The sequence below is a fragment of the Tachysurus vachellii genome, chromosome 11, assembly GCF_030014155.1.
Source record: "Tachysurus vachellii isolate PV-2020 chromosome 11, HZAU_Pvac_v1, whole genome shotgun sequence".
Lineage (NCBI taxonomy): Eukaryota > Metazoa > Chordata > Actinopteri > Siluriformes > Bagridae > Tachysurus > Tachysurus vachellii.
In genome coordinates, this window is record NC_083470.1 from 14,598,697 (window position 1) to 14,625,807 (window position 27,111).

A 27,111-nucleotide genomic window follows, 5' to 3' on the forward strand; every position below is an offset into this window, starting at 1 on the left:
AGTATGTGGCAGGTTGAAAAATAGAGTCAGAATTTTTTTACATACATAACATCAAATTAAAATGATCCTTTCAAATGTGTTCTTGACAATTAAAGTATTTAAAAAGTTGATTTGAAAAATAAAATTGAACATGAGTAAGTGTAATTTTGGTTTTGCATTTTGTGATGCTTTACTAATAATTTTCTACAAAATTACTAGACTGACATTTCAATGATTTTCCAGTGGAGTTTGTAAACAGTGCCATAAATTTTGGATTCTATACAGAACTGTGCAGTCAGACATAATGTCTGGCAAAATTATAGCTCACGTGTTTAAGACTCTGGGTTACTGACTGGAAGGTCAGGGTTCAAGCCCCAGAACCACCAATCTGCTGCTGTTGAGCCTTTGAACCAGGCTGTCTCTGTTAAGTCTATATCCCTCTTTGTAAAAGGTGTGCTGTATCATGGCTGCCCCTGCACTCTAAGCTCTACTTCCAAAGCTGGGAATTTCAAAGAAAAATCCACTGTGCTGTAATGTGTGGCTGACAAAAATAAAGAATTCTTCTTTCAAAATATCCAGTATCTCTGAATCCAGTATATCTACGGTTAACTGAACAACTATACAGTTATGTAACATTACCTGAATAGATGCTATTCACTTCATAAATAAAAGGTTAATGCCATTATGTGAAAGAGAATCACTTTCCAAACATGTGGACGTGATATCATGCATGAATACATATAAAAAAAACCTTTGAGAATATAATACTCTGGTTAACTACAAGATCTTTTCATTTCAATCCACACATATTTTTGTAAAATGTCTGTTGATTTTTTTAATGGTCCTTAAATTGTGAATTTCAAAAGGTTGTTTAAACCTGTCAGATGTGTCAGAGATAAAGAATAATTAATTAGTCACAACAGTAAAAACCTGACTTATTATTTTTGACACAGGCCTTTACATCCTGGGAAGCAGTCTGGTATAACAGTGACACATTAATGACAGTAGTTAATCTTGTTTCTTGAACAATACAGACATTTCCAGAAGCCAAATAATTAATACGTAAGAAGAAACGGTTTGAAATAGGATAAAGGAATGAAAAAAAGAATAGAGGAGTAAACACACTTAATAGCAGGTTACAGTGCAATAAATATTTATTAACTACATATTGAATTACTGTTTTGAACTACACCTCATCATAATATATGATTGCGTAATACACACTAAAATATCTCAGAGGAGGTTTTTTGTTACATATTTGTATGTTAGTAATAATCAAGTGTCTCTGAACTGTTGGACCTCTCTCTGTTTCATAGTAGCCAGGCTGAGGAGGTGCAAAAGCATCTCTCCTGTTGAAATACTGCTCAATACAGTGCTGCCTTCTGCATGAGGGTTATGCCTGTCATCTTCTGAACAGCCAGAATCCAGAACACAACTCTCTGAAAAATAGGGTAACACAAATGAACATGTTGCCCTAAGACCATAGTATCAGAAACAGAAAAGAAAAGAAAAGGATACATTTTAAAGTAATTATACATAAAATTAATGTCACCATAATGTATACTAAATACTGGCAATATCATGTTTCTTTTTTAACCCATATTTTACTTTTAAAATGAATATGTTTCTAGTAGTTGCTTTTTAGCATGACTTTTTTTGTATGCTGTCCAAACAGTGAGTGCCGGAGGAGATTTCAAGTCAAGTCAAGTCAAGAAGCTTTTATTGTCATTTCAACCATATACAGCTCACGCAGTACAGAGTGAAATTAAATAATGTTTCTCCAGGACCACACAACAACACAGAGCTAAAGACTCAAAGTCAGTTGTCCTGGCCACATAAAGTGCATCATGTGCAACCTAGGGCAAACAGTGTGAGACAAAAGTCAAATATAAAACACTACAAAACAGTACACATAAGAGCACAGACCAGTGTGCATGCTGTATATTGTACAAAAAATATAGTAATCTAAACAAAAGGGTTCTAGCAAACATATCTACACTTACATAATCGCAGCAGTTTCATGAGCTACAGTACTGAAATGTGGTGTGCAAAACAGCAATTGAGTGAATGTGCAAGATAGCATGTGCAAAAACAGGTGTTGCTGTAGACATGGATGCATATTGCATGAGAGTGTTTTAAAGGCAAAGAGTGAGTGCAGCGAGTGTATGTGTGTATAAAGGTTTTCAATAAAATGTGTGTGTGTGAGACGGATCTTGTCTGCCTTCCGCTTCCTCATTCCTCATTTCCACACTTTTATTTGCTGCTGGAAGTGTTTGTAGCAATTATATTTTAGTGACATGTTTTAAACTTTCTGGATGTACACCAATAAGTACTACTTTGGGTTCTTTTTGATTTCTTAAATAACAAATACATGCTTCCAATAATTTTTGAATTTTGGGCATGGCCAGACTGCATGTGACTGCACCAACTTGCTGTCTCTAACACTTGTCTGAACTGGTCGACTTCTGTATTGCTGTTATTTGTCGAGTAAGTAAATACCTATATTACAGGTATGTTCCACTTAATCTCCCTCCAAATATTAGATTTAGTCACGAGCTTCCTCACCTGCCTCCTCCCATGTTTCAGGAGAAATAACTCAGGCGACCTTTAGAAACTGGCACCAGCATATAATGGTACAAAGTCATTAAGTTAACCTATACTAGCTACTGGTGAAATTTTCTTAGGCAAAACAATGTATAGTTTACCAAATGGTGACTTTTTCCACTCCCGAAAGAGGACATCTATTAGGACCACATTTTGGGACACACCCGAAAAAGCACTACCTTTATATATAGAACGAAAATTGTTTCAATATTAATTAACTGATTGTAGGTTGGGGGCACGGTGGCTTAGTGGTTAGCACGTTCGCCTCACACCTCCAGGGTTGGGGGTTCGATTCCCGCCTCCGCCTTGTGTGTGTGGAGTTTGCATGTTCTCCCCGTGCCTCGGGGGTTTCCTCCGGGTACTCCGGTTTCCTCCCCCGGTCCAAAGACATGCATGGTAGGTTGATTGGCATCTCTGGAAAATTGTCCGTAGTGTGTGATTGTGTGAGTGAATGAGAGTGTGTGTGTGCCCTGTGATGGGTTGGCACTCCGTCCAGGGTGTATCCTGCCTTGATGCCCGATGAAGCCTGAGATAGGCACAGGCTCCCCGTTACCCGAGGTAGTTCGGATAAGCGGCAGAAAATGAATGAATGAATGATTGTAGGTTTCCTTTATCCAGGAGATGGGTCTAGTTGTGTAGCCCAGAAGTAATACCTAAAATTACTTTCCTTTTTACGTGCACCTGTTATGTGTCTCTGCCAAGCAAGTGCCCCACCCCATTAACTTCTCTAAGTATGTTATGTGTTTTCTCATTGTAGTTGATAAGCAGCTGTTGTTTTGCTAGCTGGATGTATGTCATGTCATGCCATGTTCTTGTATTGCTCCCAGATTTTGTGACGCTTGTCTGAGCTTGAGTCTAATTTTTCCAGTATTTTGGTTTAATTAAAAAGGCCTACTTCTGCATTTGTCTCTTATTCATGATCAGATAAAATATGTGATATCTAACTGACCATGGTAATGGGAAAATTTCATACAAAGCTACAAATAGCAGCTACTGATAATTCTGTATGTAATTGGGTGTGAATGAGTGCAACAATGCACTTTTAATTAAATTACAAGGAACTATATTTTGGACAACTTAATTTTTTTTAATTGTGTCCCAGCACTCACCTGAGTTACAGCAGACACCTGGAGCAGCACAGCGTCCCCTCTCAGATCCACATGCTCTCCCTCCATTCTCACATGGAATGGGAATGTAGTCCTCCTCAGTGCAGCTCAGTGCTTCAGGAGAGCCCACAGAGCAGCCTAAACCAGCTGCACAGCAAATATTAGGACCAAAGCAACGGCCACTGTCCCTGGGACCACAAGCCATGCACTATGAGAAGAAAAAATATCTTATGCCAAAAGATATATATGTATTCAAATATTTCTTCTGGAATAAAGATATGTTAATAAATGTACTTCAGTATACAGACAAGGAAATATATCTCAGCTACAAGATAATGTGTTATTGGTAGGATTTAAAGAGTGGGCCACGGAAAAGTAGCCCACCTCCAATACCGGTGCCACTCTCTTTGAAGGTGGATATCTTTGTACAATTTTATGACCAACTAACACCAGAAGAAAGAATTACTGCTTTTTCCAAAAAGATGGGGCAACATGACACACTTCATGTGACTCACTGGCACGGGTCCACGTATTGTTTACGGAGGAGCGAACTGCAAGCAAGGGGTTATGGCCACCACGTTATCTGTGGGGAAATTTAAAGCAGAAAGTGTACGCAAACAATCCACATACTGTAGATGAGCTCACTGAAAACATCTCAAACACTATCCACAGCATCACTGTTGAAGTTTCTGCAAAGAGTATGAGCCAACATGCTCCAGCGTGCCCAAAGGTTCATAACGGGGGCTACTTTCAGCATCTGTTGCAACTTCTGAGTAAGTGAATTAAGCAATCCTCTTGTTCATTCATTTTTATGAGACTCACCCTGTATAATAGTTTTCAACATTATTTCCTGGTAGCTACCCAAAAAAATAATAATATCCCAGAAATGTACCTTTTGAATTATGTTTCTATAACATAACGGAACAACAATAATGCAAAAATATAACAATAATATTAGCAACTTTTCCATTAGACAGAGGAAAAACTGACATTTTCTTATTATTTTTGAGTAAATATTTTGTTTATCAACCATTTTCACACAATATCCAAAAATAACAGCTACATGTTTTAGCAAAAAAAATTACATTTCATTAATTTAATTTATTTTCCTTACATTGTAAGCTTTTAAGTAACTGGGCATGTGGTAGCCTAGTGGTTAAGGTGTTGGACTACCAATTGGAAGGTTGTAAGTTTGATCCCAGGTCCACCAAGCTGCCACTGTTGGGCCCCTGAGCAAGGCCCTTCACACTCAGTTGTATTAAAATGTGATAATGTAAGTCGCTCTGGTTAAGGGTGTCTGTAAATGTAACTGCTAATTAGTTGATATTATTACTGAATATATATTTATACAACTGCACAAAATGTTCAGTAATGATAATAACTTGCAGGATCAGCATGGGAATAGTTTGCTTCCTACCTGGAAATATAGTTTGCTCATATTAGGTAACATGGAGGGGAGTGATATCTGCTTCATGCAGACTCTCCACTGGTCTCCCACAGGGTTCAGTACACGTGTTCATTTTGGTTCCTTCTCTATAACATTAGAAGGATTCGGCCATTTTTGTCCACACAGGCTGCTCAGGTACTTGTTCAGTCCCTGCTGGTTCTATAAGTTCTCGTATACCACCCCCATGCTGTGCTCACTCCACTGGCTTCCGGTAGCTGTATGCATCAGATTCAAAACACTGATGCTTGCCTCCAAAGCCAAAAATGGACCAGCTCTATCTTACCTCAAAGCTCTCATCACTCCTCGCACTGCACCTCGCACCCTCAGAGCTACCAGCACTGCACGACTGGTCCCACTATCTCTCAGGGTAAGAGGTAGGTATACTACAAGACTCTTTACTGTTCTGGCACCAAAGTGGTGGAATTAACTTCCCCTAGGGATCCGTACAGCTGAGTCACTGGCTATCTTCAAATGACAGTTGAAGACCTACTTCTTCATGAAATAGTTGAACTAGCACTTTCTCCCCTGTTTGTTGCATATATGTATTTATTTATGATACTATTCGGGAGTCACTAATTATTTTTCCCATCATAATAGTGATTATTGGTTTAAATAAAAACATTTTATTTGCAACATTTAATTTTTTAAACTAAACAACCACACTATAGCATCTATTAAATCACTGTCTTCAGTGTTCAACAAGCTGCTAATATATTTTCGGATTATTTAAACTATGTACGGTGGAAAGTACTATAAAGTACAATAAAAGTAGCTTAGTGTGTATATTTTCTCGTTTGTGATGGTTTCAAGGGTTCGTTCAGACAAGGTTTGTTTTCTTAAAGCACTAAGTGTACACCATTCAATAACATGCCCCACAGTTAGATAGTACCCCATGTGGAGAGTCTTCAGCCTGCTAAGTGTGAGAGAGTGTATGAACAAATGAACAACAAAGAATAAAGCAAACAAGAAATCAGACAGGCAACCCCTACTGTTGGGTCATCATCATTTGACATTACATTGTACATGAATATAGTAATATTTTTGAATAACATACATATATATTAGAATTTCCCCTATGACATCTGATCTTATGCCATCTTATGCCATCCATATATATATATATATATATATATATATATATATATATATATATATATATATTGTCTTGTTTGGCAATGTTTGGAAAGTGCAAAACCTAACATGCAAGCACACAATCTATTAGGCTGTTCTTGACTTCTGACAAGTACAGTCAGGCTTACTGAGATTTAAAAAAACGTTAATGTTTTTTGCAGGATTTGCCTTTGGGTGGCAGAGTGCACATGGCAGGGTTATTGAGTGTGTGTAGTGCGTGTTCAATGCTGCTTGCCTGTCTGGTAGCTGGTTCAACGGAGGCGCGCTTTCCTCCTCGTGGGCAGTTCTGGATGTAGCACGCGCAGGCGAGCGACAGCAGGCACAGCACGCGTAAAGCTAGTGAAGAGCCGCACATGTCCTCCTGATGACTGTATGTGCTAGTATCACGCCAAACGTGTTAAGGACCAACTCTCTTATACTGCGCGTCTATTCTCTACGCTGATGATAACCACACGTCAGAACACAAAATGTATTCCCACCCACGTTCTCTATAAATGCGATTTATTAGTCAGCAGGTTGTATTTTGTTGGGTGTATTATGGGGTCATAGATTTAAATAATCTTACTGCATGCAAGAGCACAAACCAATATATATTGCCTAGATTGTTGTCACATAAGGTCAGAGTTGGGTCATTCCTAGTATGTGGAGCAATTTGACATTCAAATAAACAGAAAATCACACCAAAAATCAAGCATTTTCATGCTTCATCAAAAGAACAACATGCTCAGGAAGCCTATTCAAAAGTTTTTCCTATGTAGGCATGACTATACGACTGGCCATTTAATAAAAACGTGTCATGTTCTCAATAACTATTCATATACAAGTATGTAACTATTGTATATATACAGAGAGGTTATAAATTACAAACAGAATATAAAGGGAATAAAGACAAATGTCAAACCCAAACAAACATGAGAGTGGAGCAGTTAACGTTATGGGAAACATTGTGAAAGACAGGGGAAGGTGGGTGGTAGTGGAGCAAAGGTCAAACTTTCAAATCTGACCAATTTTATTCATATGTACATCATATGGTTAGGAAGAAAACAGAAACGTTCTGCACCTAAAACAGAATATAAAAACAATTTGGGATAATATATTTAAATAATTCATTGACATGCAGGTGACGTCATGAAGAAGAAGGATATCAGAAGAAGGATATCCAAAGCAAAACATATTTGTAACTCTGGCTATATTCTTATTTTGCATTTATTTTAACATTGTGATATACTTATCAATATATCAAGGTTTTACAATCTTATGTGACACAAATATTGATTATTATAGACAATGTCTAACCTACACTACCAATTATATTTTTAAAAAATACAAAACAATCAGTTCACACACAGGTTATGTAGGAATTTTTCAAGACTCCTCATATGCTAAGAGTAGGATCTACCCGCTATCTGTCCCTGAGACCCAGGCCATGAAGGAGTACACTGAGAAGGCACTGACCGCTTGATTCATCAGACTGTCCACTTACCCTGCTGCAGCTGGTTTAATTTTTGTGGAAAAGAAGGACTCCCTTCGGAGTATTGCATCTCTTTCTTCTTTCACATCTCTGCTCAAAGCTGGCCCGTTAATCTCCAAGTGAGTGCCCTTCTAACGACACCCCACTTGGACATTGAAGGATCTCCAGCATATCTAATGAGGGAGGATTTAGACTCCAGTAGGAGAGGGCACTTGTAGTACTTGGTTTACTGAGAGCGCTATGGACCCGAGGAGAGGTAATGGATAAATGCCAGGGACATATCCCATCAGTCTCGGCGAGCATCCTGACTGCCCCACTACCACCCCAAAGGCTGCATTGGCGGAATTCTGTTACAATTCTGCCTGTTCTTCCCCCTCTGCACCACCAGACATAGTTCTCACCAGAGTTCCAACACTGCTGGGTCACAGTCACTTCCTGTGCTTGTAGTCATTTAACCATGCTCACACTAGCTTATGTCGCAAAGTATTGTCAATTTTACTGCTGTACCGAGCCGTTTGCTATAACTGTGCTTGTTTTTTTGCTCACGTTTGTGATTTTGGATTTGTCCTCTCGGTTTTCAGTTTTCAGACTCTGTGGTTATTTGGATCATTGCCTGTCTTCCAGGTTTGCCTCTGCCTCTCGTGTTGGTTTTCAGCTTTAAAGGATCGTAAGATCTTAAATAACATTAAGAGGACCATTTAAGATTATTAAATATTTCAAACGACTATGTGGAATTCTCAATATCATGCTGACAAGATCAAAATGTCCCTTAAAGCTTATGAAAAGAAAAAAAACCCAATTAGTTATGGAAAGTTGCCTGGCTGCTTAAAGCAACTGAAGTAGCTGCAGAAAACTCTGAGAGAAGAAAGTCACTCCGTTTTGCAATATTAGAATACATTACTTTCAAAAATAACCAACAATATCCATATTGGGGAAAAAGATTTATCACCTCATGTGGGAAAAATATCTTATGTTTTAATTTGATTTCATTTCTTGTCTTAATGCTAAAAGTGTTTAGATCATTAGCCGCTACACATATAATAAAACTACACCTATCATGAAGCATGCTGATGGTAGCATCATGCTTATCTTTGGCTAAAAATACTGTACAATGGCAGACTAGAGAAGGAATTTTGATAAATTTCATGTTCCAACTAGATGATGTCTCAAAGCAGACATCCACGTCCACAAAAATTTGCACTAACAAGAGAGAATGTAATTAATTTTCAGACACTGTAAAGTTAACAACTGCTAATGACTGATTGTATTCACTATGGAATTTATTTTATTTATTTTTTGTATTCACTATGGAAATTAATTCACTATGCTCAAGGTAATAGCAGTTTCTATAGAGATTATTGCAGATAGCATAAGTGCAGTGTGTATCATCTGTTTATGTGGTTTGTGGTGTAATGGCCTGCAACATTCATTAGTAAGCCTTGGTACTTAAACCAACACACTGCATCATGTGTGCTTTGTTTTTCCTGTTATACTGATTAATGCCATACATCACACATACAAAAATAATGGTTACTTTCACATTTATTCATGATCAACAATCATTAAAAAAGTAATCTGATTTTTCCAAAAAAAAAAAAAACTACATACAATGTCAGTCAGTTTCAATGTCAATTTAATCTTGTTACTAATGTTGGCATACAGTATAGAATATATATCTGGTATAACTTATCTGACAGACATAATACAACAGAATTTCATAATCAGCAATGAATGATGCTTAATGGTGCACCCTTATGATGGTGCTGGGTGAGACAGGTGCTTGACATGTAGGGCATGTAATTGTCAGTCTCTGTGTCCTCAAAGTGTGTTCATGCTCAAGACATTGCCGGCACAGCAGGTGCCCACAGGGAAGAGAGTAAGTTGCAGGGCTTGGAGAGTAAATAGTCAAAGAACAGGCACATGACCCACATCTGCCCTGACCTGAAGAGAAAAAAAAAGTAGAAACAGAACCCATTAACCCAAATTAATTTTCTAAATGCAATGCATCTCACACAAAGAACTTTATAATTCTCAAAAACTGAAGGACATTCATTTCCCTGTGATCCTATCACATCATGCCCTACCTTCTGTGGTTTCTGGTTCCAGGTTGCTTTGTGAGGTATATGTTGGTAAACCATGCAGAGCAGAACTTAATGCCTGGTCTAAACTCTGAGACAGACGCTCCTCATGAGAGTTTGTTTCTGAAAAAAAATTTGAGATGAAGAAGATAGCATACAGTATATTATAGTTTCAATGAGGAATTATAATTGTGTATTGCTAACCTGTGGGGAGGGCGATTCCTGCATCTGTTCTTGGCATTTTGGTCATGGGGGATGAAAAAGTGGCCATCAAATGTTCACTAGTTGAAGAAAAGCTCGACTGAGCTTTCTGTTTCTTTGACTGTCCTATGTTCTCCTTTCTAATATTTGTTCCAGAAGTAGACTTTAATATAAGCTCTTGCCTATCCGCAAAAGTTCTTGACAAACTCTTAGTTAGTCTACTATGATTTTTTTCCTCATTGATTGAGTGTTTTTGTAGCATCTGTGCAGGTGGTGAGGCGCGCTCAGTACACACCGAATAAAGCTGCTGGGCCTGCGCATCAGCTCGTGAACCCTGAACAGCCAGATCAGGTTGAGATTCTGATGCACAAATGAGCCTGGATGGTCGAGGATTGTTTAGTAGACTGTTCTTGCTTCTGATTCCTATGTGGCCAGTCTGTAGCAGCAGGCTGTCAATGCGATTCTTAAGGAGAGGGTTAGGAAGCGGTTTCGAGTCTTTCGTAAAAGAAACACCAGTAAAGGGGTCATTAGGCATCCGTCCCCAAATAGCTTCCTGTTTTTCGTACTCTTCCAAGGTGCTATTGTCTATAACTATTCCACTCGGCAAGATCATGGGCAGAACCATAAGCTCCTGAGTCAGCGGGTCCAGAAATTCATCAGGCAAAGTTGTTTCTGAGGAAGCATTGTCTGACATATGAGATTTTGCTGAGGTAGAAACAGGTGAATTAATTGAAAAATTAGAACGCTTTGGTTGCAAGCTGTCATAATGGGCCTTCTGAATTTGTTCAATTTCTGAAAAAGAACAGCAGCGAGAAGGAACACCCCATACAGCCAAAGACTTGATTCCTATCACTGAAGAAGCCCCAACATAGGGGACAGAGATACGAAGTTTAGCCACTGAGCTAAGGGACTGAGATCCCCGGCTCCAGAGCTCCTGCTCCCTTGCATGGGCTGGAGGGTCAGGTGGGCACTCAAGGAAGGGAGTTCGGAGTCTAAAATTTGGATTTTTAAAACACGAGAGCACTTCATCTCTCAGCTCACAACGTCCCACAAGCTTAAATTGTCCTCCATCATTATCATTTTCTTGGGTATTAGCAGGTTTTACCTCAGAGCAGGTAAGAACCTCAAGCTTCCTAGAGGCATTACCACTGGGCAAAAGTTCAACATCCACACGGTATAAATCGACCTTCACTTGGAAGTGCAGGGTCACATGTAGTGGAGGACGGAGGAAGTACTCCAGCCTGCAACCTAGTCGCAAAGCTGCTGGGTCCCTAGACAGAAGATTGGAAACATCGTAGCCATCTGCACAGAGCTGTAAAGAGAGAAGAAACAGCTGTGATATGATGTGATGATTTTATGGGCAAAAAGTTATATAGTAATGCTCAACAAAAATCTAAAAACAAACCAAGTGGTGACAGAGTGTGACTTTCCTGAACTTAGTGCAAACAGTAAAAGATAAACAGGAAGGAGGAGAAAACAGAGAAATAATAAACTGAACAGACTTTAATATGTGGAAATCAGAGGCAGGAAAAAAGGTAGAAAAAAAACCCAATTTGATCCAAAATGATTATCTGAGCAAAACATACAGAATGTAAAGAATGTCCCTTACAGTTATCTCACAACTCAACTGCGATGATTAAAACTGTGATGTGCAAGCAACAACTAAGAGAAACATTTTCCTTTACCGCCTCATGGAAATGCACAATGGACTTACTCATCCAGATGACATGAGTGAGGGGAAAGTGACAGCATATGAGGCGCACTTGAGAAACAGCTTCTTGAATGGACTGAACCCAGAATTATCTGACAAAGTGAAAAAACTAGTTCATCACATGTGAAACCAGGAAACTAAGCCTCATTGAACAGCATGCTGCTCATGCAGGGAAACTGCTCACGCAAAGCAGACTGCAGGAGATGAAAAATAGAGAAGCACAAGCTCACAATGTTCAACTTACAATGAGGCAAGCAGTGGCCCAAGGGGCAAAATCCCGATCACACTGAGGAAGAGGACAACCTCGAGGAAAAGGCAGAAGGGAAAGAGGCAGTAGAGAATTAATGTTTTATTTGTCTAGCTGAAGATCACTAGGCAAAAGTTTGCGCTATGAGGAACGTCGAGGGAGATTACTGATCATCAGCGCCTCAGGTCGAGAAGGGCAGTCCTGAAGGGAAGCGTGTGTCAAAACTTGCTTTGCAATGAAGAAATGCATCATCTAGCGCCTGATTCTGACTTAAATGCTAAAGTTTTGAATGCAATTGACTTCCAAGAGAAGAAATATTTGTGCCCATGAGGCAAATATGCAAAGTAAAATTTAGATGTCTTCAAGCACATGCCAATGCACACATTAAATTTAGAAGAAAGAGACATTGTGTTTTTATTATACTCTAGTGCAGGAAAATCTGTGGTAAAAATGGATGAATTTGAACAAATGCCAAAAATGAGGATTCACATTCAATAGGTGTGTTTGGGATTATTGTAAGAAAAAACCCTCACAATGCCTTAAAGTAGGAAGAAAGGAAGGGAGAAAATTCAAAGATTATTCAAGTTTTACTTTTTTTGCTCTCTGAATGTTGTCCGATTAATCTGATGGGTAGAGATTTAATTTGCAAATTGGGAATAAACCTAATTAGCTTTCTAAATGGTTTGAATGTGTCAATTCAAGTCATGTCAAGAAGCTTTTATTGTCATTTCAACCATATATAGCTGTTGCAGTACACAGTGAAATGAGACAACGTTTCTCCAGGACCATGGTGCTACATAAAACAAGGACAGAGCTAAGTACTTACGTACGTTAGTCCTAGCCACATAAAGTGCACCTGTGCAACCTGGTGCAAACAGTGCAGGATGTGTGTATAATTAACCAGATGAATTCCAGGTCATTAAGTGTGATCCCAGTGTGATCTTCTGTATGCGTACGAGTGCTCAGCACCTCTGCAGTGAATTCAGTAAATTAAGCACTTTTACAAAAGTGCTTAGATAAGGCCAGCACTTTTACAAACCCTACACAAACACATGGACACACATGACCTGTACTGCACAGCTCAAATACATATGGGACCACATCCACATTTTGAACAAGAGTGGTTGCAAAATGTAAAGAAGCAAATGTTTCTGTTGAAAAAATGCATTGGAATAACCACAGATGTCCAGTAGATGTGTGTTTCTAGAATACTTAAAAGGCCAGAGAAGACACACCCATTCACTACTGAGAACTACATAATGTGTGAAAACTGGTGATTAGAAACCCAGTTCAAATCCCATGGTTCTTTTTTTGATTAAATAAAAGCCTATTGTATGTCACTGAGCTGGAACGCCTTGGCTGACAGAATAGATGAGATAATGCCACAGGCAAACACAGGGTTTCATCAGTCAAATTTAAGACTTTTTAAGACCTTTTTATGACCATTATGATTTGAATTTATGACCTACACGAATTACGATAAATCGATAAAATTACGATAAAAAAAAAAACTAAGCAGTGACTCAGTATGATACAGTATGTTCGGAGTTCGCGCGGGTTTCTGTGAAAGTCCTTCTGACAAGTCTGTATGCTGCCACATGGACCTTGTAGTTCTGGAACGCTGTGATACCAGTGTGATACCACCCAGATTCCTCATACAGAACTACAACAGGCGAAACAAATGAATGCCATTGCCTCCGCGAGCGCATTTTGATTGAAGAACAAATTAATGGACGAGCATATCAATTTAAGACGTGCCTAAATGTTTTTTATGACCTTGTATGGAAAATCCGGACGTTTTTATGTCTTTTTATGGCCTTAAATTCTTATTGTTAAATTTATGACTTTTTATGACCTCGCAGAAACCCTGCAAACACTGATGTGCTGAAAGCAATGTGACAGATGCCACACATTTCTATGGATGGTCCTCATTTAAGCCTAAGGGCAACAGCCTAAGAACTCTGGGCAACAGAAAACATGATGTGGGTGTGATTAAGAATTGTGCACCGGTGCAAATAACCACCAAATTTGATTACAGACCTTGTAAAATGCAGTATCCCTAATTCTTGTCTGTGTTTTATATTATTTGGAATTTTTGTTTATAGTTTTTTATTAGTGCTGCACGATTAATCACATCGCAATCGCGATATCAAGCCTGTGCGATTATATGACGCAAAATGCTTCGATTCTATGAAATAAATAAATAATAAATAAATGCATGTGTGGACATGACAACCCATTCTCTCTGAAAGCTGTTTGCCTATTTCATACACTACACCGCTATCCGCTAATAAAAAAAAAGACCAGTGAGTTTCAGTTTAGGCAGTGGCACGTGTGGCGCGTATGGTCATGTCGCGACTTTTTCTGGTGTGCAGCGCGGAACGGGTGAAGATGGATACCGAGCAGACGGACACTGAACTGTAGTGTTAATTTCTTCAGACAAGACGAGACGAAATATGTTCGTCAACAACCTTTTTTTTCATGACTAAGACGAGACGATGACAAGACTGCACCACTGTCCAAAAACGCTGACTAAGACTAAATTAACATGCATTATTGTTGACGAGAAAAGATGAGACGAAAATGTTTTGTATAAAATAAAAACTAAGATAAAATCTCTCTTCATTTTCGTCTACAATTGTCTCTGCTTTTTCATCAGCTGTTACGCCTTTAAAATATTCAGCACGAGTTCGCGGCTTCGCGCTGTTGCTCAAGTTACAGGTCTGTGAAGCGGATCCCGCTTATTATATTGCTACCTACCAAAAAAATCAATAATTTGATTTAAAAACGATTGTATTGCTTCCTCTAAAGAAAATAGTGCGCTCCGTCTCTACGGTTAGAATCTTGTGTGTCCATGGCAACGCTCCGTTTTTCATGGCAACGGTGTGTTATAGTTCGCAGCGGTCTGTTATCAAGAAATAAAATAGTGTGTGCGTAGAAAGAATTCGTCCACACGTCGCTCAAAATAAATAAATAAATAAATAAATAAATAAAAAATCCTGAGCGCAAGTCCACCGTCTAGGCCTTTTGTGTTAAATTATATTTCCTGTCACTGCGCAGGCTCTTTTATTGTACATGACAGCTTATGTCCCGATGACCGGTCTTTGCATTACGATTAACAGCAGTATCAATAAAGTAAAAAATGTGATGTGCAGCCAAGTTCGAGTGTATGCACTGTTTAAACGAGTGTTCTCAACTTCTCACTGATACAGTACTTTTGTGATTATCAGTAATCTGTGTGTGCATTTTCCTTGAGAACCAAGCAAGTTGACTCATGATACCATTTGTTTATTATATCGCAATCGCAATCACAATATTGACTTCAATAATCGCAATATGACATTTTCCCTAAATCGTGCAGCCCTATTTTTTATATGATAATACATTTTGAATGAAGTTCAATAATTGCAATTTGTAACAGGTGAAATTCTTAGGACATCTGATATCAGTGGTCATAGAAGAAAAAGGTAAAATCATAGAAGAAAACATTTCAAAGCCTAAAACAAAGGAACAACTAATGTAATTTTTAGGCAAGTGTTCTTACTGCAGAACCTTAATACCTAATTATTACCACATTGCACTTAGTTAAACATCCGAGGCAGAAAAGGCAGATAAAAAACAGTAGCCTATTTTTCAGCTAAACTGGGTCCAGTGGCCTATGTATTTAAGAGCTGTAACAGCAGCTGAAAAAGCAGTCAATGCTTTTTTTGTGAAATTACCATTAATTTCCACACACAGTACCATTTCTTCTTCTTGAACAGAAAACAACACATATGTCAGCAACCAGCACGATGGTTGAGAGACAATGTCTTACTTGAAATGCCAAATGTACTAAACCGTGCAACCCTTTTTTTTTTTTTACAGAAGGTTATGGAGAACAGCACAATTGTGTAGCAGTTGTAAATGAAATTTGAGATGCAGAATTCAGACCTTGAAATGTTTGTAAATGGATCAGCCTTCAGAAACCAGGAAACGGCCGTTGCTGCACAAGATATTGGATAGCTTCCCGAACAAGCAGAAAAGTTAATTTCTCTAAAGCATGCCATTTAGCACAAGGCAAACGTGTTAACATTCATACTGATAGCAAAGATATTTTCAAGGTAGTACATGATTGTGTTTCCATACTTCTTTCCTTACTTCTCCTAGACATAATCCTACTAACAAAATCTGTTGCTACATGTGAATAAAAAGCACACACGCAGAAAATGACTCCATTTAACAAGGTATTCCCAAAGCGGATGCAGCAGCAAGGAAGCCGTAATAAATGTATAAAGAAACTTGTATAATAACGTATTTGAAAATATGAACTCCCACAGCTGACCTTGAAGATCTTCTGGCATGTCACACAGCAGAACAAAGAGCAGCATGGAGAAAAGCAGGATGTGTTTTCGGAAATGGGGTTTGGTAAGGACCCAATGACAAACCCTGTTTTTACTATACTAAGTTGACACATGAGTAAGATCAGGTGTCAAAAGGAGGGATGTACTACAGAATCTCCAGATACTGGTACACCAAGGACTTCACTAATTCACTAATTTTGTGAAAGATACATAGATACAACCTTTTGAACAACTACAGATGATTTAAATTGACACCCAGTGAAGGGAAAAAATACTGCCTAGTAATGGACACACACCCAGAATAACCACCAGCCTATGTTAAAATGAAATGCTGTGTTATTGTGCAACCTTGTCCTCTGTTCTGTCACAAAGCCATAAGCAGTTAAGGATGTGCTGCCCAAGGTGACGTAAACATATATGCACCATTTCAAGCCAGGCGATAGTAGTAGTGAAGGATTTCAGGCAGAAATCCTGGAAAGCAGGACATTAGCCACTGTAAGTGAGTCCCAGAGCCTGAAGAAAAGCCAGCAGATAACAGCTGCTAGGAAGAGCAAGAAAAGACGACAAGGGCACACTTTGACATGCTAGTAACCTCTCCTGTTGGCTTCAACTGATGCTTTCCCTTCTACAGTTTCCGTGTCTGAATCATGATTATAAAATCTCAATGTAATGAATGATCAGGGCCCATCCTCTCTCATGCTACATGAGGAGCGTTGGTTCTTGTTGCACAACAGCACAAATAAATTGTGAACCTATTTACTCTTGCCCGTGCCTACCAGTCTGCTATATTCTCAAAACCTCCACAACACATTTCACCAACAAACAAGAAAATGGCATCGCTGGTGAAAAACATACTTATTGTTAAATAACTTGAGCCTCCTTCCATAAATATCTTATACCACAAAAAGTATTTTATGACTAGTTAAAAGGATTACTAAAAGGTTCAAGGGCAAGCTGTTTAAAAAAAAACAAAAAACAGTATAAATTTGAGTATTAATGCTGTATGTAAGTGTGAGGAGCTACAACCTACCTTATTGCATTGAGCAGTCGTTTTAAAGTGCGGCAAGCAGAAGTTGATCACCATTCTTACCCCAGCCAGGAGCTACAATATCCAAGAAATGGTAACATGGAAATTAGGTAAAACTTAAAATAATCATTTCGACCAGCACTGCGTATAGCACAAAACAACTGAGCAATTCCTTCCTCAACCCATGGCCTTACATTATTATACACACATAATTGCTAGATTTATAGCAACAACAACAATGAATCATACAAACATTACATACATTAAGAAATTGAATTAGTTAAACCAAGTTGTATCTCATTACATCATATCGAAAATGTGGCTCAGGTGAGATATGAAACAAAGCTGAAGATGCCAGGACTCTATATAGTTTATAGACTAGCTTGTTAGCTTATTTTACTGTCATCAGTAACTGATCTTTACAAAGTGTGTTAAGTATTAACATCTAGGTTGTTTAGTGTATTTTACTGACTACAAATTAACAGACATTTAATCAGGTTTAAGACAAGCAGCCAGTTGAACCATCACACATGATCAGAATCAGAATCAGAATCTGGTTTATTGGCCAATTGTGTTGAGTATATAAATAACTCTATACTGTACATTTAGCATGGACTAGACAGGACAAGAGAAAACAGACAAAACAAAACAGACAGGACAAAACAGACAAAACAGGACAAACAAAAGAAAACAGACAAAACAAAACAGACAGGACAGGACAAAACAGGACAAAACAGGACAAGACAGACGATGTGAGACAACATACTGGCTCTTTAGCATGAAGAGCTGGTATACTGATTTAATGACCCGATGATATGCATGTTCACTATACATGTTATTATTTAGAAATGTTATAAAATCGATAAAGCTTTGTTAAGCTTTTGTAATGAGGAAAAAAAAACTAAATCACAAACCCTCTGCTTCCTCCTTATGTTCGTCGCGAGTTTTATGGCGACTGTAAGCCACAAAATAGTCCATTACTGCCATCTATTGGAATGGAGTGTAGAGCTGGAAGATTTCTTAAAACTAACCATTAGCGTCGCTCATGAGAACACAAGGGGAACGAAAAGGTCACCAAACATAAATAGAAGGGAAAAAACAGATTTTCTGTATTGGAATTTAAATAGAAAATCTGTTTTATGACATATATTGACATATGAACAAATAAGATTTTCAATGTGAATGAAGAAAATATTTGGAGCTTAAAGCTTTTTTTTAAAAAAAAAAAACAAAAACAAAAAACAACAAACAAGTTAATGTTGCTATTACTTGTAATGTCTTGATTTAAGATACTGGAGTATAGATTGCACACTTCCCAGACCTCTCTGAGATGATGATGTTCTCTCCAGGTTTTGAAAACAACCATCCACTACATTATGGCTCACGCTGCTCACTTTTACTGTACAGCCTGTACTGTATCCTGTATGCCCAAGTCTAATTCTCCATATCCTCACTTTCTTTATCCTGAATCTTCCTTAAGGTATCGACTTCCCAAAGAATAAAAAACAAACCAAAATAAATCGTTCTGATCTTAGTTCCTACCCATATTTTACCATCCATTCACTTATTTTCAGTGACCACTCACTATCTCTTTCTCCCTCTCCTTCTGAAATTGTGCTTGGTTTCACGTCCTCTTCAAAACCAAGCACAAATTTGTACTTCCGCTGTACAATAGCATCGATTTTAACAAGTCTTGAGATTAGTGGATGAACACCATATTTCCAAAATTTTTTTTATCTCCCTTGGTATTTCGGTGATGGTGGTGGAAAGTACTGCCTTATACATTGCCCTAAAATCTCCCCTGTGCTCTGGTGGGTTGAAACCATGGTAGATGTTAAGTGTTTCATTGTACATTACAGTACACACCAGAGGTGGGAGTAAGTCACACATGTGCAAGTCACAAGTAAGTCTCAAGTCTTAACCTTCAAGTCTCAAGCAAGTCCGAGTCAATTTTTGTGAGAGTCAAGTCAAGTCTTCATTTAGTTAAATTATGCTCATGATTTATGTCAAGCAATTCAAGTCAAGTCATACAGTAGCTTGAGTCAAGCAAGTCACTGGCAAGTCATACATATGTTTGATAATTTAACTAAATGTATATATTAAACAACGTTAAATCTACAATATTTATGGTATTTACAGTATTTAAACTCTGAGAATTTTATTTGCAACAAAAAATGATTATATGCATTTATTTTACAAAACTACAAAGCCTAAGATGTAAATGTAACTGAAATAAGGCCTCAAACATGGCAGAAGACCATGGAAAAGTATAAAAAAAGTGCAATGGTTTCTATGCAACCAAATGGCATTTTTTGAACAGGCATTCCCTTTTAATGGGACATGAACACATCCTTAAATTAGATCCTTCCTTTTTAACAACAGAATAACAACAATCAATCACGTCAATCAAAAAAACGTAAATTATTGAATCACACAAACCTTGAAGTGAATTAACTATTAGAGAGAGAGAGAGAGAGAGAGAGAGAGAGAGAGAGAGAGAGAGAGAGATGAGTGGAGTTAAAGGGATAGTTCACCTAATGAAATTCCCTTAATTCTGTCATTTTCTCACCCTCATGATGTTACAAACCTGTATAAATTTCTTTGTTTTGATGAACACACAAGTAGATATTTTATGGAAGTATTCTTTTTTTCCCACTATGGAAGTGAATGGGGCTCATGAATGGTTTGGTTACAAACATTCCTGAAAATATCTACTTGTGTGTTCATCAAAATTTATCAAATTTATACAGGTTTGTAACATCATGAGGGTGAGAAAATGATGACAGAATTTAACTTTTTGTGTGAACTATCCCTTTAAATTGAATGTGTGTGCGTGTGCATGCGAGACAAGAATATGGCTGTGCTTGCAACTCTGAGGTTTTTTTTTTTATTTTTATATTTATATATATATATGTGTGTGTGTGTGTGTGTGTGTGTGTGTGTGTGTGTGTGTATCCCCATAAACGATCCATACGCTTTTCACACAAAGCCTAACACTGAACAATTATAAGTGCTATTGCAAAACAGCTGACATTTCCACATAAACAGTAACCAACCATTTACACTGCATTGCACTTGCAAAAATTTTATTTGATAGAACTTTGTCACTCAATTGTGAGCGATACACGTTCAACAAGAGCACTTGATGCAGGGATGGCCATAACTCTTATGGGGAGGGTGTGCCTGTTCACAGCCCAAAACTACAGGGAGTCCTGTCCATCACAAATGTCCAAATAGTGGTTAAACCGAATAAGGGGACTGGATCCCAAAAATCCCGGTACCCGAAATTATTTTTGGTGTCGCGCCTTTCATGTTTCGTCACGACTGTTAAGGTTTATTAGTTAGTGCGCGCTCTCCCTCTGCTTGCTTGCTGCGTCACGTGATTAGATTACGCTCTTGCGTGCGTTCAAAAACAGATTTAAAAAAACAAACAAACAAAAAAAAACCAAGTTATTTCGAGTCATTTAACTCAAGTCACAAGTAAGTCTCAAGTATTGAATGTCAAGTCAAAGTCAAGTCGAGTCTTTTTTTAATATTTGTCAAGCAAGTCTCAAGTCTCAAATTTGCGACTTAAATCTGACTCGAGTCAAGTCATATGACTCGAGTCCCCCATCTCTGGTACACACATCTAGAAGCATTTGCAATCTTGCTTAGTGTGAGAGATAAGCACAATAAATACAGTCTGTGGTCAGATGCCAGCTCTTAAAATATCAGCCATGCTCCTGCACCATCACATCATCAGCTGAGAAGACTCCTTACACTCTGTACAGATGATGGTGGGTAACATGCTAAAAAGTTTAAATTAGGGATGTACCGATACCACTTTTTCTCTTCCGATCCGATTCCGATACCAGAGTTTGCCAGTATCGGCCGATACCGATCCGATACCTGTGTTCTTTTCTACCTTTAAAACCAAAGAATGTATACAACTCGTTTAGTTATTAAGATTTATTTGTTTCTGGCAAAGAAATACAAAAATGCCCATTATTGTATGAAAAATGAAAACACAAGAAACCTTAAAAAATTATTAATGCAGTAGCAAACAGTACTTTTAACAGTTAGTGGTATAACAATCTAAACCATATATACTACAATTATTAAATTTAATTATTTTCTGAAGAAAAGGCAATATTTTAAAGTGAATCTTATATTAGAACTCTTGAAACACAATGCAAAATGTATTAAACAGTAAACCTTGCACCCAAATAAGCGACATGTTTAACGCGCTGTGGTAAATGGAAAAGGTGCCTGCTAAACCTGCCTGTCTGTCGCAGGCGGTTGTGCAACATATTTCCCATAAATGTATTATATTTATTTACATTAATGTAATTTAATATATAAGTGTATTTTTCTTATAAGTTCAAGCAATAGTTTGTTTATTGACATTATTCAACCACCACGGGCATGGGCGTCGGAAGTGGGCGTGTCCTGTCCCACACACATATAATGGTTCCGACGCCCATGGATTTCAGGAAGCAGGAGCGTGGTCAATGCTGAAGGTAAAACGCGGAATGGAGTTTAATTTATTAGGGCATTCCTCAAGCGGAATGGATTCGACTGGCGGCGCTCAGAAAAGTGCGATACCCATGACCACAGGTACCGATCCAAAATATCGGATCGGTACATCCCTAGTTTAAATGACATTGATAATAACTAGAAATGTAGGCAACTGAACAGAACTCAATTATTGTAAGAGTGAACAAAGAATAGTTGAATAAAAATGAGACTCATGTTTAAATGCTGCTAGTCATTTTTACCCTTTATACATATACTGGTCCTACTTATGTTTTTACTCAACGCCCTTTAGATAGAGAAGAAAAAAATGGAATAGAAATAGAAAGTAGGGGAATCTTCTCCAGCACCACACATACAGCCATGTCAATGTCTCTGTTACACTGCAGAACCTCCACTAGCCAAATAATATATAGTATATGATTTCTGTCCTCTAATGAATGAAAAACTGTGCATCACAACAATACTGAGAGGCAAGTAAGTAAAGTCCCATCTCTACTCTTTCTCCACATACATATCACTAGAACAGGATTTGTGAAAATATGCATTTTATTTACCTTTATTTACAATCACATTTTAATTAAACATAGAACAGGAACAAAATGCATTTATGTTCTATGAGAGCAAACAGATCAATGTGCCACAAAGTGCAAAACAGTACGATAAATAAAACAAAAGCTCAATCTTTAAGCTCCATTTGTAATTTTAGAAATACAGTTATTTCTTTCAAACAAAAGAACAAACTGGGACCATTATTTTCTTCCTGCACTGTCAATCTGGTGGATTTAAACACTTCAAAGAGACAGATTCAAACACCTGACTGCTGATTATGAATAACATAAAAACAATAAAGTCATATATCAGCTGTCTGTGAATTCCTCCTCTGTCCTGTTGAAGTGAAGTATATTGTCCTCCAGTCCAAAATGGTCAATGAGCTGGGAGAGGCTGGGTGTCTGGCCATCTGTAGGCAATTCTGTTTGTAATTCATACAGAGCTGCTTGAGCACATTGCCTCCATTTATCTGTCAGTCCTTGCAGCTGTGTCAGATCATTCTAATAATGTGAGAGAAAAAAAGATTGATAGTGATGAAATCAACTCAGACAGTATTTACTGTAAACACAGGGCTCAACATCAGTCAGCATCTTTACCTTTTTCCTGTACATTTTGACCATCTTAAGCCTTCGTAAAGTTTCAGATTTCTCCTTGACATCTCTCTTTAACGTCTCTCGAAGCTGTAATAATTCACATTGAGAGCGCTGAGCACAATCTGACCCCAAGTTCTTCAGACAGTCTCTTCCAGACTCATTTCTGTTGACATAAATTACACCTTCATCCCCCGGGGTCGTCTCCTTATTTGAAGCCTGTGGGAACTCGTCCTCATCGATTTTAAGTCTTTTAACCATGCTGAGTGGGGGTGTAAAACAACGCCGTGCTCTTTTTAATCTGTCCTTCAGTGCAGCACTCATCGGCTGGGAGAAAAAACAACAGACATTTATGGGATCAGAACCATGAGCATTTAAACTGAAATTAAATCTTTAAAAGTAATCTATACTATAGTGCCACTTTTATAGCTGTTGATTTTTTAGGACAAACTCTTCATACAGGCAGTACAGCATTCTATGTGGGTCAAATTTTTAAATACATTTTGACACAATGCTCTCAATAAATACAGCTCAGCGTCATACACTCTAATGAGTGATTCATTCAAATTAGTCATTTCCTCCCACCTTATTGACTAGTCTATTTTGTACACATATTGTACCTTACATACATCTGCACTATTTTATTTATGTGTATCTATATATACACCTTACTGTACATTCTGCCTAATATTTCACATTCTCATATATAGTATATATGTGTGTGTGTGTGTGTGTGTATATATATATATATATATATATATATATATATATATATATATAAATATATATATATATATATATATACACACACATATATATCCCAATATTTCCCAAGGTAAAAAAATTCTTAGAAATGAAAAATTATTTTAGTCTTCAGCCTTAAGAGCGTTCTCTTCACTGGTGAGTATTCAGAAATGCTTCTGAGGTGTTTCAACCTGTGAGCAGCAACAGATGGCAGCACTGAGACAGAACTCATATTACAGAAGGCATGTTTATCACAGGTTATCACAGTGACGGTTAATCACAGATTTAATTTGGATTCAGTTATCTTCAGCTAGAAGCATCATGTTACGTGTGTTTTAATACATTTAGCCATCTGTCTCTAAAACACAATGAAATATGCTTTGTTTTATGACTACAAAATGTTTGTACAATGCTCTTATACTTAGGCCTAACTATAAAATTAAGTTTCCTGATTTCGAAAAATCTTTTGCTACTTACTTACATACATTTACCGAGTCAGTACTAGAGCTACTTATACTGTGAGCCTAACCACCGTAATGGCTGGTATACCTGAAGGCAAGCAGCTTTTAAACATCAGAAATCAGCTCAAACCCATTTGCTCACAGCTTTACATACAATTTTCTCAACAAAAATTCTTCTCACCACCATCTTTCATTTATTTATGCAAATTAAATGCTGAACTACACAAAATACGCTCCAAATTACAACAGGTTTGTCACTTACAAAAATCATGTAAAGTCTTCAGACATTGAGTAATGTAGCACCATTTATAATTGCTTTGTATTTCAGGATTTTCTATTGAAAGTAAAGGGCATTTATAAATGCACATTGCTCATTGTATTAAAGTCTACACAATAATGTAATAGTGGCATCTTGTAGGATCTATAATACATTTCTCATAGTTTTTGACTAAGGCATGACTATGTATTATCCTAAATAAAGAATAAAACGTATTGTGTTTTTTTTAATTTCCTTCAACAGAAATGTTTATTGGGCGCACGGTGGCTTAGTGGTTAGCACGTTCGCCTCACACCTCCAGGGTCGGGGGTTCGATTCCCGCCTCCGCCTTGTGTGTGTGGAGTTTGCATGTTCTCCCCGTGCCTCTGGGACTTGGGGAGACATGCATGGTAGGTTGATTGGCATCTCTGGAAAATTGTCCGTAGTGTGTGATTGCGTGAGTGAATGAGAGTGTGTGTGTGCTCTGCGATGGGTTGGCACTCCGTCCAGGGTGTATCCTGCCTTGATGCCCGATGACGCCTGAGATAGGCACAGGCTCCCCGTGACCCGTGATAGTTCGGATAAGCGGTAGAAAATGAGTGAGTGAGAGAGAAATGCTTATCATTTCCCATTTACAATGAGATTCTCAAATAATTCCATTTCAAAACACATTTTCCTCTTTTTAGATTAAATCCATCTTTACATAGATCACTCCTATTTTTTTGGTCCTTTAGAGACAACTTATGTAACTTTCTGATAGTCAGTTATGTGGGTTACTTAAAGCCACAGTGAAGATGTTCTAGGTAAAACATTTGGTTACAGGTAGGGACATACTGTAGTATATCCTATAACACTATATAACCTACCAAACACTGGATGAATAAATTAGTTATACTTATACAACTTTGCACAACATTTACTTGCACCGTGAATATGCCCAAGTTAGTGTCAACATACTCAGAGCTGATTAACTAGTTTGTGATTGAGTCCTGATAGTCAGTGTCAGTGATGTAGGGGTCTCCATACTGAGTCCCTGAATGAATGATGGGCCCTAGATCAATGAAGCACTCTTGCAGATTTCCCCATTATGTAATATTAGAAAAAAAAAACAAAAAAAACACAGGTCATAAGATTATGATTTCTAGATCTAACAGATCATGTAGAACCAATACAAACTTTTGGATAGAAGAATTTTGATATGATCATTTTTTGAGACTATTGTTTTTTTTAGTTTTATGTAGATGTATTACATTTTCGAGAAAAGTGTTGTGTCTTTCATGGCAAAGGCTTTTAGGGATTTGTGATGAGCTTTGCATGAAGTAAACTTAGCCATGTTACCTTGCCAACACTGGGACAGCTTTGCTCAGGAATTTCATCCTGTAATGTTTTTCTCAGAGGTGTTTTATCCATAGACGTCTGTTCGTATCTATTAGCGGACTCTTACTACAAAAAAAACAAACCAAAACAAACAAACAAAAAACTTACAAAAATAACAACACAAACGAATAATTAAAGCTACGCTACAGGACATATAAAGCACCGAAGTAACTGGTTATGCTTTACAAACTGAAATAGCTGTGTTTATATCTAATCTAACTGACAAACAAATAAAAAACTATTACTATACACAAGCATTACAGAATTATAAATCTTTGACGCTTTCCTGATTCCCCAGTTAGCTTCAGGCTGACGAGGGAAGATGACGTTTCCAAAAAAGAGGCTCATGGGAAATGTAGGACTTATTGCAAAACGACAAACACAAAATACACATTTTGTTCAATGCCACACAAACAAGAGGTATCAGTCACATAGGTTACCAGAAAAGAAAAGAAAAGAAAAGAAAAGAAAAGGAAAAAAATTACAAAAAAATGAATTCTTTTAAAATATCACGTTTTCTGAGCTTTTTTGTTTTTTACTTTTTTGTTTTTTACTAATCCAAAAGATTACTGTATAACTTGAAATCATTTATAAAATGTGACACATTTGGATTACAAAGGGCCCACTTTGTTTTGTGTAGCCTATATGGTTCCTAATACAATAAATAGCTGTATAATATATTGTTCATTATTTTCCAAGGAAATGTAGGACTGACCGAAACCACATAATCCTCGATGATGATGATGATGATGATGATAAAAGTTTTTTGTAGCAGCCTGTATATATTTTATTATGTTCTTTATATTTTATAGTAGGTGGGACATTTGGCCAGCTTCTGTCTTATCTTTTATTCCTTGTGATTGTTTTGTTTATCTACTGTTAATCCCAGTGCAATATTTTGTTTTCTATAATATATGTTTTACATATTCATATTATATTAATTTGGTATAGTGAGCATATACAGTCCTATTTGTTTCATTGGCAGACCTGTTGAATGTCTGGTTGTTCAGGCCATTCATCCCCCGGGGTCGTCTCCTTGTTTGAAGCATGTGGGAACCCGACCGACCCTGTCAATTTAGGACCGACTTTAAGTTAAAGTTTAAGTTTAAATTTGAATTAAGACCGACCAATTATTTTTACTCTCTTCAAACATTCATTCATTCATCTTCTACCGCTTATCCGAACTACCTCGGGTCACGGGGGGCCTGTGCCTATCTCAGGCGTCATCGGGCGTCAAGGCAGGATACACCCTGGACGGAGTGCCAACCCATCGCAGG

The 27,111-nt window shown here is 37.6% G+C and overlaps 3 protein-coding genes across 3 annotated transcripts; all 3 read right to left on the bottom strand.

Annotated features, from left to right (window-relative positions):
- Positions 1–1,254: 1,254 nt before the first annotated feature.
- On the bottom strand, positions 1,255–6,642 carry avp (arginine vasopressin). The gene is made up of 3 exons (XM_060881681.1): positions 6,503–6,642; positions 3,693–3,897; positions 1,255–1,418 (listed from the first exon to the last, which is right to left on the bottom strand). Exons 1-3 carry the CDS (start codon positions 6,620–6,622, stop codon positions 1,255–1,257), a joined length of 489 nt encoding a protein of 162 aa, XP_060737664.1. The 5' UTR covers positions 6,623–6,642.
- Positions 6,643–9,354: 2,712 nt separating this feature from the next.
- ubox5 (U-box domain containing 5) lies at positions 9,355–18,340 on the bottom strand. Its single transcript, XM_060881268.1, has 5 exons — positions 18,257–18,340; positions 17,346–17,417; positions 10,021–11,329; positions 9,823–9,939; positions 9,355–9,679 (listed from the first exon to the last, which is right to left on the bottom strand). Exons 2-5 carry the CDS (start codon positions 17,397–17,399, stop codon positions 9,477–9,479), a joined length of 1,683 nt encoding a protein of 560 aa, XP_060737251.1. The 5' UTR covers positions 17,400–17,417; positions 18,257–18,340; the 3' UTR covers positions 9,355–9,476.
- A 4,111-nt stretch (positions 18,341–22,451) lies between these two features.
- sfr1 (SWI5-dependent homologous recombination repair protein 1) lies at positions 22,452–26,156 on the bottom strand. Its single transcript, XM_060881269.1, has 3 exons — positions 25,796–26,156; positions 23,003–23,323; positions 22,452–22,906 (listed from the first exon to the last, which is right to left on the bottom strand). Exons 1-3 carry the CDS (start codon positions 25,865–25,867, stop codon positions 22,715–22,717), a joined length of 585 nt encoding a protein of 194 aa, XP_060737252.1. The 5' UTR covers positions 25,868–26,156; the 3' UTR covers positions 22,452–22,714.
- Positions 26,157–27,111: the final 955 nt, after the last annotated feature.

What these genes read in the sequence shown, in the direction of transcription:
- avp (XM_060881681.1), bottom strand. Translation starts at nt 6,622, where the DNA reads ATGTGCGGCTCTTCACTAGCTTTACGCGTGCTGTGCCTGCTGTCGCTC. An exon ending in TTGAACCAGCTACCAGACAG is followed by an intron (nt 3,898 to 6,502) that starts GCAAGCAGCATT and finishes TTCTTCTCATAG; the next exon opens with TGCATGGCTTGTGGTCCCAG. An exon ending in AGGTGTCTGCTGTAACTCAG is followed by an intron (nt 1,419 to 3,692) that starts GTGAGTGCTGGG and finishes CCTATTTTTCAG; the next exon opens with AGAGTTGTGTTCTGGATTCT.
- ubox5 (XM_060881268.1), bottom strand. Translation starts at nt 17,399, where the DNA reads ATGGTGATCAACTTCTGCTTGCCGCACTTTAAAACGACTGCTCAATGC. An exon ending in CGACTGCTCAATGCAATAAG is followed by an intron (nt 11,330 to 17,345) that starts GTAGGTTGTAGC and finishes CTCTCTTTACAG; the next exon opens with CTCTGTGCAGATGGCTACGA. An exon ending in GGAACCAGAAACCACAGAAG is followed by an intron (nt 9,680 to 9,822) that starts GTAGGGCATGAT and finishes TTTTCTCTTCAG; the next exon opens with GTCAGGGCAGATGTGGGTCA.
- sfr1 (XM_060881269.1), bottom strand. Translation starts at nt 25,867, where the DNA reads ATGGATAAAACACCTCTGAGAAAAACATTACAGGATGAAATTCCTGAG. An exon ending in GCTGTCCCAGTGTTGGCAAG is followed by an intron (nt 23,324 to 25,795) that starts GTAACATGGCTA and finishes TTTTTCTCCCAG; the next exon opens with CCGATGAGTGCTGCACTGAA. An exon ending in TCAAAATGTACAGGAAAAAG is followed by an intron (nt 22,907 to 23,002) that starts GTAAAGATGCTG and finishes TCACATTATTAG; the next exon opens with AATGATCTGACACAGCTGCA.